General features: G+C 42.1%; 1 protein-coding gene across 4 annotated transcripts in view; it reads left to right on the top strand.

Moving 5' to 3' along the window:
- VRK2 (VRK serine/threonine kinase 2) overlaps nucleotides 1-14,007 on the top strand; it is a 129,051-nt gene that overhangs the window by 103,066 nt on the left and 11,978 nt on the right. For all 4 annotated transcript variants that reach the window (XM_040351148.1, XM_040351145.1, XM_040351146.1 and 1 more), the window contains exon 11: nucleotides 1,240-1,421. In XM_040351148.1, the coding sequence (XP_040207082.1) occupies nucleotides 1,240-1,421 (182 nt within the window). The remainder of the gene's footprint in view (nucleotides 1-1,239; nucleotides 1,422-14,007) is intronic.

Raw genomic sequence — 14,007 nt, 5'->3', positions numbered from 1 at the left:
GAGGTAAACCTGTACTTTTATTATTACTGTTAGAATTATTACTATCAGCATTTTTTAGCAGGTGAATGCAGCCCTCCATGCATTCACATACATTGAATCCATCCCTTAAGTGAAAAAAGGTTGTTGACCGCTGATGTAAATCCTATAATTATATGCAAGGTGCCACAAATCCTTTGCCAGGTTAAACAACTCTATTGTGTTTTTTACCTTTGTATTTAGCGGTTTGTCTTATCTTAGCTTTAACTCCTCAAAAATACTGAAACCTTCATGAAAAAAGGTCTACTGTATCTCCCTGGTGTCATCATTTGCAATGACAAGTCTGTGTTAAGAAAATACAAAAATTTTCTGAGTTGTCATTTACAATGTATTCTAAATATTTTGTCCTAGGCACCCCCTTCACATGATTGGACCGATCTGGTCCAATTGTCAGTTTTTCAGGTGGACCTGATCGGACCTCCTATTCTCCTCTATTTAGCGGTGGGTGTAAAGTGTGTCCATTTACTCTTGCCTACATCCAATCCGGTCCGCTAAAAACAGATGGATGTTCCCCTTCCATCTAGCAGATCGGATGGTATAAACGGACAGCCGGTCCATTCACATCTGTCTGTGTTCGCTCTGGATAAGCAAAGCGGACATGGACCACCCATCTGCCAGTAGACAGATCCCCTGCTGAGCAAGCATGCTCCTAGTGTAGCCTGCATGTGGAAGGGGCCTAAGGCACCTTTCACACTTGTACAACGAGGACCACAGATTACAGGGTGCCTTGGCGCGGCTCTGTGGCTCAGGCATGCGTTTGCAAATGCATGCGGACAAAATCCCTTTTTTTAACGCATACTGTTAGACAGGTTAATTTGGTTGTTCTGCAGGCTGGTCGGTAAGGAGGCTTGGTATTTCCCTGGGCATTCCCCAGGTTTTGTTGTTACAACTTGTCCTATGACTTGGGACTGCAAAGTCGCATGACAAGTCGTTCCCCATGATTTTCAATGACAACCATTCATATCAGTACGACTTCAAAGTAGTCTCTGCACTACTTTGGTCTGACTTTGATGTGAGATTTAGGTTCATAGATCTCAAGTCTCCCTGAAATCACTGCAAAATCGCGGCCATGAAATTGTGGTAAAATTGTGCAATTTTGAGGGGCCTTAGACTGAGAAAATGCAAAATCGCTTAAAAACATTTAGTTTTTTTTCAGGTTCTGTATTTTGGTGTATCTGCTAAATCTGTTTTATGCACTTACAGATGATATAGCCAAGTTTATGGCTGAAGTCAGTACTTTACAGTACAGTGTGAAGCCAAATTATAAAAGACTGAAGGGAATCCTGCTGAACGCTCTTGAGTCTGCTGGAACCAGATTTGGCGCACCTCTGATTTTCTCCAGTCAGAGTTCCACCTTCAGAAGACCTATAGCTGATAAGACAAAGGTACTGTGTGTACAAAGTTCTCATATTTTTAATCCACATCAAACTGTGTTTCTACTCTTGCTGAGTTCAAATGATCTCACATTAAAGGAAATCTATAGTAAGTTATTAGAGTATATATTTGGAGTTGTTACTGAAAAAAATATATATCTTGAAGTCATGTTTGTTGCGCTTTTCACATTTTTACTTGTTTGGTGTGTGATGTGTGCTAGAGGATATATCATCTATCATTGATCCTACCTCGCATTCCTAGCGCTTGCTTTCTTATTTTCAATGTTTTGTTGATGGGCAAAGCTGTTCTATCTAGAAGGTTTTTTTTTTGTTTGTATTTCAAATTAAAGTCTAGCAGGTACTAAGTACCAAAGAAAACCTGCTCCATTGGTAAAAATATTCATGTTAGTCAGAGAGAAACCTTGTAAAGTGTCATTACAAAAAGGTTGCTGAGAGGAAATCAAATGCAGGTTAAGCCACATAAAGGCTATTTTGTGTTTAGTGAATTATTGAAGGGATGCTAGGTTTTCCCTGATAAATGAGATACTGCATAATCGTGAGGCTTCTTCTCACCCTCTCCCACTCATTCGCGCTTTCTCTCTATCTATCTATCTATCTATCTATCTATCTATCTATCTATCTATCTATCTATCTATCTATCTATATATATATATATATATATATATATATATATATATATATATACATACACACACCATATTACCAAAAGTATTGGGACACCTGCCTTTACACGCACATGAACTTTAATGGCATCCCAGTCTTAGTCTGTAGGGTCCAATATTGAGTTGTCCCACCCTTTGCAGCGATAACACCTTCAACTCTTCTGGGAAGGCTGTTCACAAGGTTTAGGAGTGTGTCTATGGGAATGTTTGACCATTCTTCCAGAAGCGCATTTGTGAGGTCAGGCACTGATGTGGACAGGAAAGCCTGGCTCTTGCAGTTCTGCTTTAATTCATCACAAAAGTGTTCTACCAGTTTGAGGTCAAGACTCTGCAGGCCGGTCAAGTTCCACCACCCTAAACTCGCTCATCCATGTTCAGCTTTAGGGGAAGCTGTGCAATATCCATGTAGACTAATGCAACAGGTTAGCTTCAATGCCAACCCCTGCAGAAGCTTACACTTACCTTTTCTTTGCTTCCCCACTGATCTGTTAAGTTGCTGGACGTGAATGAAAGTATTTGATACCTTCACCTATAAGTATACGTGACTCTTTGTCAACACATGTGATATCGCACTTGCATGGCAATGAGGGCATAGGGGGAGTATTCTGGCCTATGTAAGGTTTGACTAGATTGACTTTGAGCTTACACAAGTCTTCTTCATCTCACTTCTGGTGGCACATGGCATAGTGAAGACACAAACAGAAAGTAAGGTAAAGGGAAAATGTGCAATAGGGACACAGACAGAAATAAAAATCTGACAGGGGTTCAAGCCTTTCCATACTAAAGAAAAGCACTTTTATTTTTCTGTTGGTGGGCATTAATTCCCTGACAACCCCTTTCCTGCTGAATGCAAAACTGAGAACATTTTGGCAGGGTATGTGCTTTGTTTCACTATTACAATATCAATCTCTATGTCATGTTTTGCTATTAAGCAAATAGAGCTTTCTTTTGATGGTCTTTGATCACCACTGGCTTTTTAAATAATAAAAAAAATAAAAACACTGAAAAAGTTGAAAATAAAACAACATTTTTTTTTTACTTTCTGCTACAAAAAAAAATGAATTTCTTCATAAATTGTTGCCAGAATGTATTTTGCTACATGTCTTTGGTAACAAAGAAATCCCAATATGTGTATATTGATTGGTTCACGTGAAAGTTATGTCTACAAGCAATTATATATTGGAATTACATTTTTTTTTATAATAGTAATGGAGGTGATCAGCGACTTATAATGGAACTGTGAGAGTGCGGCTGCCAATCTGACACTAACTGATGCTCTGGGGGAACTAACTGCCACTGACATCACCTGTGACACTAATACAGTGATCAGGTATAACATTTAACACTGTCACTGTACTAATGACACTTGCTGGAAAGGGGTTAACATCTAGGTTGATCAATGGGTTGCATGTGTGCTGCTTTTAGTAACAGATCTCTTTGTTTTGTTTTTATTATCCCTGCTTTGGTAGATAGGAGATATAGCTATATTGGTTTTCTGCTATATACTGCTGTATTACTCCACACCGTGGTCTGCATTTTACAGACCTTTAATAAAATGCTAACCATGTTGTGGCACTGTATAAGGACAGGTTATCGGCCAAATGATCTAAAAGGGAGTAATGCCGCATACACACGATCGGAAATTCTGACAAGAAAAGTCCGATGTGAGCTTTTGGTTGGAAATTCTGACTGTGTGTATGCTCCATCAGACTTTTGCTGTCGGAATTTCCACCAACAAAAGATCGAGAGCAGGTTCTCTACTTTTCAGACGCTCGTCTGTATGCAATTCCGACGCGCAAAAAAACACGCATGCTCAGAATCAAGCAGAAGAGCTGAACTGCCTATTGAACTTCATTGATCTTGGCTTGTTGTACGTCACCGCATTCTTGACGGTCAGAATTTCCGGCAAGATTTGTGTGACTGTGTGTATGCAACACAAGTTTGAGCAAACATTCCGTCAGAAAAAATCCACGGCTTTCGTGTCGGAATTTCCGATTGTGTGTACGTGGCATTACTGTAACTTACAGGTGCAAAACAAGGTCTGGATGGCAAAGAGCATGCATACACTGCAGAAAAATAGGAAACAGATTTTAAAAGCTGCACATACATAGACTCTTCACAGCAATGTCTCTGTGGCTCACTCATGGGAATGTGGCTGCATAGCATTGTCTCTATAACAGAGAATCTAACTAAGCATTACTACTTCAGTCAAACAATTCAGGAAACAGAAACAGCTACTTGTGGTTATCCCTCTCAGTGAAGTCCAAAAAAGGGCTGGTAACACAGCTACAGGGATCCAAGGCCTGAGGACATGGGGGGCACTCTACGGGAACTGGCGTACTCTGGTATATATCACAATAGCTGGGTGTCCGGAGAAGCTGTGTAATATTAGACTTTTGTATGGCTGGCTGGACGCTAATTCTGACAATGGAGGACTACTCACCTTGGTGCAGATCACTTGCCCAGCAACCTTTGTTTCATCAAGTGAGGCCTCTCTAAGCTGCTAAGGCTGGGTTCACACTGATACAACACGACTTTCATCCTACTTTGCTCTGTGACATCAGTCCTACATCGGTCCTACATTGATCCTACATTCATCCAACTTTCATGAACAGGATACTACTTTGATCCGACTTTGTGATAGTCTGACTTGTTCTTTGACCAATCAAAACAATCCCAGTGTCAGATAAATTATTTTTACTGCTGCTGTAATCACCATGTCGGATGGTTAAGACAAGGATCCTACTTTGATCCGACTTCAATGATATTCAATGGACTGAAGTCGGATCAAAGTCGGACCAAAGTAGTACAGGGAGCATTTTCAAAGTCGGACTGACTTGTGTCGGACCAGTTAAAGTGGAGGTTCACCCAAAAGTGAACCTCTGCTTTTCGGAACCCTCCCCCTCTCCGGTGTCACATTTGACACCTTTCATTGGGGAAGGGGGTGCAGATACCTGTATAAAACAGGTATTTGCACCACTTCCAGGTATAGACTTCGGGAGTCCGACCCCTCCGCGTCACCCCCCGTTGTGTTCTGTGTGTTCTGGGAAACACTCGGCTCCCAGAACACAACAGGGACCAGTTGGAACTGCACAGCACGACTCGAGCATGCGCAGTAGGGAACCGGGCAGTGAAGCCGCATCGCTTTACTTCCCGATTTTCTTTCGGAGGATGGTGGCAGGGGAAGCCGAGAGCCAAGCTACCGCTCGGCTTCGGCTGCCGACATCACGGGCGACTTGGACAGGTAAGTGTTATTTTTTTTTAAAGTCAGCAGCTGCTGTATTTGTAGCTGCTGGCTTTTAAAAAAAAAAAAAAAAAATTCAGGTGAACCCCCGCTTTAAGACGGCTCTCATACGGAAACATTCATTTTCCACGTCATTCGACATGAGGTCCCAATGTCGAAGCGTTTGTCATACCAGTGTGAATCCAGCCTAAATGTGGGAAGCAGAGATATTTGTCTTCCCTGGGCATGTCCAACAACCCAGGGCATTGTTGCAAAAGGATTTAAAAGCTTGCACCTGCATCTGAACATAGTAAATAAATGGGAACTCCGCTACAAAGCCTGTGCTGTGCCACAGAGTTCTCTTTGCTTAACGTAGAAAAAACTGATTATGCAATAGTTCTGCATAGGAAATTGATTTGACAGGTTACATAAGTTTGTTCATCCATAAAACATTTTGTATGTTGTAATCTGACTTGGGATGAAAACGGTAGTTTTTAAAACTTTTTTTCCATTGATACATGTTCCCTCGGGCAAGACCCGGGTTCTCAAAGACGTTTTCACAGGCATACTATAGACACCCAGCAGGTACAATATTTAAAGGATTTTTTTTTTTTTTAATTTAAGCATCATTAAAATCACTGGTCCTGAATCTTTAGGTGCAAACTACAGAGCACACGGCCAGTACACACCAAGTAGCTTTAGGTGCAAACTACAGAGCACACGGCCAGTACACACCAAGTAGCTTTAGGTGCAAACTACAGAGGACACAGGCAATAAACCACGTAAGAATACTGCAGCTAGCACAATCACCTGCCTGCCAGTAAATTAGGAAGAACTGATCTAGCTAAACTATACAGTGTATAAATATATGTACAACACCTGGGATGTATATATATCCTCTACACCAGGGCTCAAAATTTCAAGTCCTGAGCTACTAGCCAGGCCTCAAGAGTTACTCGCCACCAGTTGCCCCACCTAATTCATACACTGCCCTGCGCCTAATTGCACCCGTAAACACGCCCTCGTATATTATCTCATGGAATGACACTCTTAAATGTTTTATGCAGAATCAAGTTACAAAATTAAATATTACCAACAACTTTAACAAAATGGGACAGGGCACTGGGGGCAGACCAGAGGGGCAGGGCACTGGGGTCAGACCAGAGGGACAGGGCACTAGAACTGGATCTCTTCCCCATTCTCTTGCTGTCTCCTCTGCAACTCCCATCCATCCATCCTCTCTCTCTCTCTCTCTCTCCCCATTCATCTCATCAGGAGCCTGTGTGTGCAGCTCCACACTTGCATGTCCCCACTTCCCCCTTTTATTCAGGCTGGCAGTGAGCAGAGGAGGTGCAGCACAGCGGGAGGGAGTACAATCCAGCGCTGAGATCCACACAACTGCACAGCCATTGACACCATAGCACAGCGCACACTGACAGCGCACAGCACACATTGAGACCAGTCTGTTCACAGTGCTCAGGCTGAACTGCTGGACACTTACATAGAGCACAAGGAAAAGAAAACTGCACAAACTGTAAGGCTGCCGCTCTCATGTTAGGGCAACTTTCAGTGAGCGCTGCACCGGAGTGGTAATATTCGCAATCCTCCACCTCACTCATTACTTTCTGCTCTCCAGCTACATTGGTCGGGGAAGAGGGCAGGCTCAGAGAGGTCATACTGTTAACTCCCATGGCATAATGAGAATTGTAAGGAGAGCACCTGTGTACTGCTCTGCCTGTGCGTGGCTCACCAGACTACTTTTCCCAAGCATGCACCTTTCCTCTCCGGCCGCCAATCTCATCGGGACTCTTAAGTGTAGGCAAAGATTGAAGGGAGTTTGGCCATGTAGCCCTGTCATCACTCGCCCCCAGCTTAAATCCACTCGCCAAATGCTAGTAGGCGAGTGGAAATTTTGAGGGCTGCTCTACACACTGTAACATGAACTGACTAGCCTGCCTGCCTGCTCTATCTACCTGCAAAAAATGACACACTCTCTGTCCTCTCTTAACCACCGCAACACACTACACAAGGCAGCCCTACAGGCGGCCTTTTATAGTGTGGGGCGTGTACTAAACCCCCTGAGCCATAATTGGCCAAAGCCACCCTGGCTTTGGCCAATTATGGCTCTCCGTTTTTTGCAAGCTGTGATTGGCCAAGCATGCGGGTCACAGTGCATGCTTGGCCAATCATCAGCCAGCGATGCCGCAGTGAATTATGGTCTGTGAAACGTAACTCGAATTTGGCGCGACAACCCGTTTTGTTCGTATTTCGATGAACGATCGAACATACGATGTTCGAGTCGAACATGAGTTCGACTCGAATACGAAGCTCATCCCTAAATCTGACCTTGCATGCTATGCAGACTTAGGAAAAGCTGAAAGCCAACTACATGAGCAGGGGATCCATATGAACCCATCGTTTTGAAGGTGTCGGTTGTTTCCTCTGCTGCAGGGCACTCTAGGGGCTGACTGAAGAAGCTTGTCTACACTCCGGGAAATTCACATGTCAAACAAATGGGTCGCACACCAATAACACTTAACTTGTGTATGACTAGGCACGCTGGAGTGAAATGTGTCAGAGAGGGGCAGCTGGTAGGTTAGGCCTTGTGCAACATACTATTTGGTGCAAAAAAAACTATTTCTAAAGCTGGCCATACATGGGTCCAATTCCAAACAAATTTTCTTTAGAAAATCATAAACTAGGATTTTTTTTTCAAATTTACCACCATTAGTGGGCTGCAGCAATGGCCAATTTTCATGCGGCCATCGAATTTGAGTGATTGGACATGTTGGAAATTTTTGAAAAATCAAATGATTTTCTAATCAACGATGGGAAAATCGTGTGAGAAATATAATTGAAAAAGGAATATGCATAAGCTGTGACCTGGAAATAAAAGAAGATTCCCTGGCACTTTTGGTTTACATGTAACAATCAGGTTTTTTTTTTTTTGCTAGAATTTTTTTAGAGGCCCTAGAGAATAAATTGGCAGGTTTTTCAATTTGTTGTGTCACACTGTATTTGCGCAGCGATTTTTCAAATGCTATTTTTTGGGAAAAAATACACTTTTTAGAATTTTAGAAAAAACGCAATCCATAACCTGTCATCGCTTCCGGGTTACCATAGCGCAGACCCGTTCAACGCCGATCCCAGCTTTTTTTGGGTGCCCGACTAGCTGGTGGACAAGTCGGTTGGTAACTCAGGTCTCCTGGTGGGACCAGAGAGCTTGAGCATGCTATGGAAGGTGGCGGGTGCTTGTAATAGCAATAGAGCGGCTAGTTAGCAGCTGACTGTTGGCTCTAAAAAACAGTATCGGGGTGATGCCTGCAGCTGCAAGTTTCATCCCAGTACAATCACTTGAAGACCAATGATGTACCAGGTCGGTGACTAGTCGGCAAGTGATTAATCTCACTTGAAAAGATGCCTTTCATGTTGTGAGTGCTGAGTGTCTGCTGGCCATCTCTTTCTACAAGGCATTGCATGCCTTTTGGCTTCTCCTCTGCTCATTCCTTTAGTTTACTTTCTTCTGCTAAGAACTACATATCACAAGGTACCTTGCTGCTTGAAAGCAGTATTGATATGGTTTGTTATTCCTGTACTGACTGTGGCTCCTGAAACTCCTCCTCTTAGCATCTCTGTAGTTCGGAAGGCAGGCTCTGTGAAATGTGTGACACAGCAGTGCCAACTCACAGGGCATATTTATTATGGCACTGCACTGATGTAAATAAACGCATGGAATTTTTTAAAAGGGAAGTTTTCAAACCTCAGGGTCATTCAGATTAATAGAGGTAGGCTAGAAATAATTGAAATGTGGAAATTAATATAGGATTTGAAAATCTTGAATACAGAATACACTTTAAAGTGATTGTTAACCTTTGTGTTTTTTTTTTAAATAGCAAACATATCATACTTACCTCCACTGTATAGCTCGTTTTGCAGAGTGGCCCCGATCATCCTCTTCTAGGGTCCCTCGTTGGCTCCTCCTCACATCAGATAACCCCCCTAGGAGAAGCGCTTACCTGGGGGGGGGGGTTCATTGCGCACACGCTCCTGAGTCTGGCATTTGCGTCCATAGACACGAATGCCGGAAGGCCCCGCTCCCCGTGTCATTGGATTTGATTGACAGCAGTGGGAGGCAATGGCTGCACTGCTATCAATCTATCCAAGCAAGAGCCAGAACCCCGTACAGAGAGGGAGAGCGTGTCCCTGCCGAGGGAAATACGGGGGGGGGGGGTAGGGGGCCGGTCACTTAACGTGAAAAAACAATATGAGGGTGTACAACCCCTTTAACCCTTTTTCTGCCAGGTCTGTATGGCGTAAGGACCTACAGCACTGCTTCCAGCTGGTCTATGCCATGCGGACCTGCATTCCTCCTCTGCGTTAAGCTCATGGTCAATTCAATGTCCATAAACGTATAGCAGAATTGTTTGGGCAGACTGTGCTGAACAAACCTACATGTAAAAATCATAATTTTTTTCTAGAAAATTACTCAGAACCCCCAAACATTTTATATATATATATATATATATATATATATATATATATATATATTGTTGGCAGATGTGGATGTAAACCCAATTCATGAAATTTGAGCTGGGCACATATATCTGCAGTGTTTTGTTATCTCCCTTCAAAGTGCTAAGTTCTGTAGCTCTTTCCTGAACTGTTCCTCTGTTAACAGCCTGATATCTCCTCACAAATTCTCTGACACATCAGATAAAAGCAGCCTGAAATTTCTTTTAGGTGAGGTTGCTAAAATAGATTAGTAGGGAGCTGGCCCTGTTACAAAACACCTCTGCGAGTTTCTACCTATGATGAGAGGGGGTGTGTGCCTTTCCTCCAATCAGCAATTTTAGCTATCTTGGCTGAATGGCCAGACATCACACTCTGTGTTTAACAGGAAGAGAAAATGTCCTAACACAATCTGAACTTTCTAAACAGGTATATAAACATGAAGACAGCCGACATACATGTAAAACATATGTAGGGAGATTGGGTTCATCCCTGTGTATCATCTGAGGCTGTTCACTGGGTGTATGGAGGGTTTACGTCCACTTTAAAGGATCTTCTAATGACTGCTTGGTGCCAGATACCACAGAATACCTTCAGAGCTCTAGAGGTAACCATGCTTCAATGGGTCAGGGCTGTTTTATAAACAAAGGGGGCACCTACTCTAAAAATATTAGGTTAGTGGTCATAATGTTAAGTCTGATCGGTATATATAGTTTTACTTGACATTTGTGTATGTCCCCCTCAGTGGCACGACAACACTATATATTTTTTTTAGGATTGTCCCGATACCACTTTTTTTTAGGACCGAGTACAAGTACAGATACTTTTTTTCATGTACTCGCCGATACCGATTAACGATACTTTTTTTTATGTAATGTGACAGTTTGACTGATGGGCACTGAAAGATGGCACTGACTGATGGACACTGATAGGTGGCACTGATAGGCGGCACTGACAGGTGGCACTTATAGGCACTGATAGGTGGCAATGATAAATGGCACTGATAGTTGGCACTTATGGACACTGATGGCACTGACAGGTGGCTGGCACTGATAGGCAGCACTTATGGGAACTGATGGTACTGACAGTTGGCTGGCACTTATGGGCAGGCACTGAAATGCCGATATAAATGACAGGTGGATGGCACTGATAGTCGGCACTTATGGGCACTGACAGGTGGCTGGCACTAGTATCGGTATCGGGACAACCCTAAGTAAAATGCCTACTCACCAAGCAGACATGACATATTTTGCTAAAAAGGTCAAAAAGGCAGATATGTGGATAAATAATCTTGCTTGTAAACCAAGGGAGATGTATCGGGGAACCTTTTTTTCATTCATAGCCTCCTCTCAAACATATAAAACAAATTCCAAAGTCACTGCTTACATTTGGAGGTGCTTTATCCCGACGCTAAGGATAACAGCATGAATCACCAGGCAGGAGTCTGCAGCCGCCCAGTAGTTGGAGTGCGCGCCACCGCCGTAGTGATACTAACTGGAAGAAGACACTGCACTTTGCCAGCTTACCTAGCTGAGGACTCACTCTCCGCCGTACTGACTCCGCCTACAGACACGTCCCGCCCTCTAAGCTCAAAGACTCCGCCCGCCGACCAGGTATCGGGTGCATTTGTGCAAGTACTTGCGCAAATGCTCTGTATCAGTCCCGATTCAAGAATCGATGTCGGGCACCGTAATTTTTTTTATAGAAAATATGGTAGTTTCTGTTTTATATACTGAAATTGCATTGAGGTTTATGCTGTATGAGGCCATTTGAGATGCAAATAGTGGTTATAGTTGTCCCTCTTTTATAAAAACATTTACTTAGAGTGTAAATTAGCACTTTCCTTCCTCACTGAAAAATCGGAATTGAGTGTTCCGCTTTTCTGTCATTTCTGCTTAGCATAAATAAAAGCCTGAGCCAGTGACCTTTTTCGAACATATCTTGTGCAGAAGGACGACTTTTTTCATCCAGCGCACTTGCAATGTGGAAGGGTCAAGATGCCTTAAATTTTTAATATATCTTATGAAATTTGGCCACGGGATAATGCACAGCAGCCAAGAATGCAGGGTGCACACCAAGAAGAATGATGGGCTGATAGATAAACGGTGATTCAAGCATCAGTACACAGATGGTTCTGATTTGCTGTGTTTTAAGCTGCTTAGACTGAAGACATAAAATATCCTCCTAGTCATAAATTAGCTCTTTGGAAAGAAACCTTGGCACTGGAGCTTTACAACCTTCAATTAGTAGGGGAAGAAGAATTTGAATGACTGTGGTATTGACATCTGTAGGCTTGCATAGTAATCATTCCTAATAGAAATGAATATCTGTTTGAGGAGGTTTTTGCATGGCTAATTAGCCACTATTGAGAATATGTAATTTTTGCATGATCTCCCGATTGTCACCTTTCTCTTATGATACAATTACATTTTATTGTAGCAGGGGACACAAAGTCCAAAAGAGGCACAATGAATGTAAAACTGGAAATGAAATACAACCAATATTGTTAAACATTTTGTTGAAGTGGTGCAAATGTAACCTAGCATGGGAAGCCTTTTTTTTTTTTTTTTTTTTTTTTAAGTTTTAGTACAGCTGAGATGTAGTTTTCTACAGGTTCTTAAAGCCCCTTTTCATAACTTGTCAATGGAATATATACAGTAAAATGTTTTTATCACTAATATAAATTGTTAGGCCTTTTTGTGCCCTATTTATTCTGCCCATTTACAGACTTCTTAACTTAAAGCGGAAATAAATCCAATCAACATTACCTATTTTGAATCCTTCAGATGCTAGCATTAAGTAAATATACCTTCCTACAGTATCTATTTACTATTTTAACCACTTCAGCCCCAGAAGGATTTACCCCCTTAATGACCAGGCCATTTTTTGCAATATGGCACTGCGTTACTTTAACCGTCAATTGCCCGGACGTAAGATGTTGTACCCAAATAAAATTGATGTCCTTTTTTTTCCCCGCAAAAAGAGCTTTCTTTTGGTGGTATTTGATCACCTCTGCGGTTTTTATCTTTTACGCTATAAACTAAAAATGTGACATTTGTGGAAAAAAAAACACAATATATTTTACTTTTTGCTAATAAACATATCCAATAAAAAGTGTAAAAAAACTAAAATCCCAATAAGTGTATATTGATTGGTTTGCACAAAAGTTATAGCATCTACAAAATAGGGGAAAGATTTAGGGACTTTTTATTTATTTTTATTGTTTTTACTCGTAATGGCGGGGATCAGCAATTTTTAGCGGGACTGCGGCATACAAATCTGACCCTAAGTCACACTTTTTGGTGACCAGTGACACCAATACAGTGATAGGTGCTATGAAAATGCACTGATCACTGTATAAATAGCACTGGCAGGGAGGAGGTTAACACTAGTTGTGATTAACCACTTCAGCCCCGGAATATTTGGCTGCTCAATGACCGGGCCATTTTTTGTGATACGTCCCCTTTTTTTTTTTCCACAAATTGAGCTTTCTTTTGATGGTGTTTATACACCTGCAGTTTTTTATTTATTTTTTGCGCTATAAACAAATAAAGAGCAAACATTTTGAAAAAAAACACCATCTTTTAATTTTTTCTATAGTAAATATCCCAATTAAGAAATAAATAAATGTCCTCAATTTAGGCCGATATGTATTCTTCTACATATTGATTGGTTTGCGCAAAAGTTATACTGTAGTTATGGGAAATATTTATGGCATTTATACAGCGTTTTTTTTTACTAGTAATGGCGGTGATCTGCGATTTTGTTTTACGGTATTGCGGCGGACAGGTCGGACACTTTTGACACATTTTTGGGACCATTGACATTTACAGAGTGATCAGTGCTATAAATATGCACTGATTACTATGAATATGTCACTGGCAGGGAAGGGGTTAACACTAGGGGGAATTAGGGGGTTAAAATGTGTTCCCTATGGTGTGTTCTAACTGTTGAGGGAAAGGGACGAACGAGGAGAAATGACAGATCGTGGTTTCTACTTTGTAGAAAGACGCAATCTGTCCTTCTCTCCTCAGACAACACAAAACCCCCTGCTCCCACTCGTGCACGCAATTGCGCATGTCCGGCGGCGATCGTGCCTTGTCGGCCACGTGCATCGGGTTCCCCTCCATGCAGGTGGTGCGTGCACTCTGGCGGCTCTCCTGAGTGAAGCCGTATATGTACG

This window comes from Rana temporaria, chromosome 4, assembly GCF_905171775.1.
Source record: "Rana temporaria chromosome 4, aRanTem1.1, whole genome shotgun sequence".
Lineage (NCBI taxonomy): Eukaryota > Metazoa > Chordata > Amphibia > Anura > Ranidae > Rana > Rana temporaria.
Note: the sequence above shows the minus strand (reverse complement) of the source record. Positions and strands in the feature narration are given on the sequence as shown.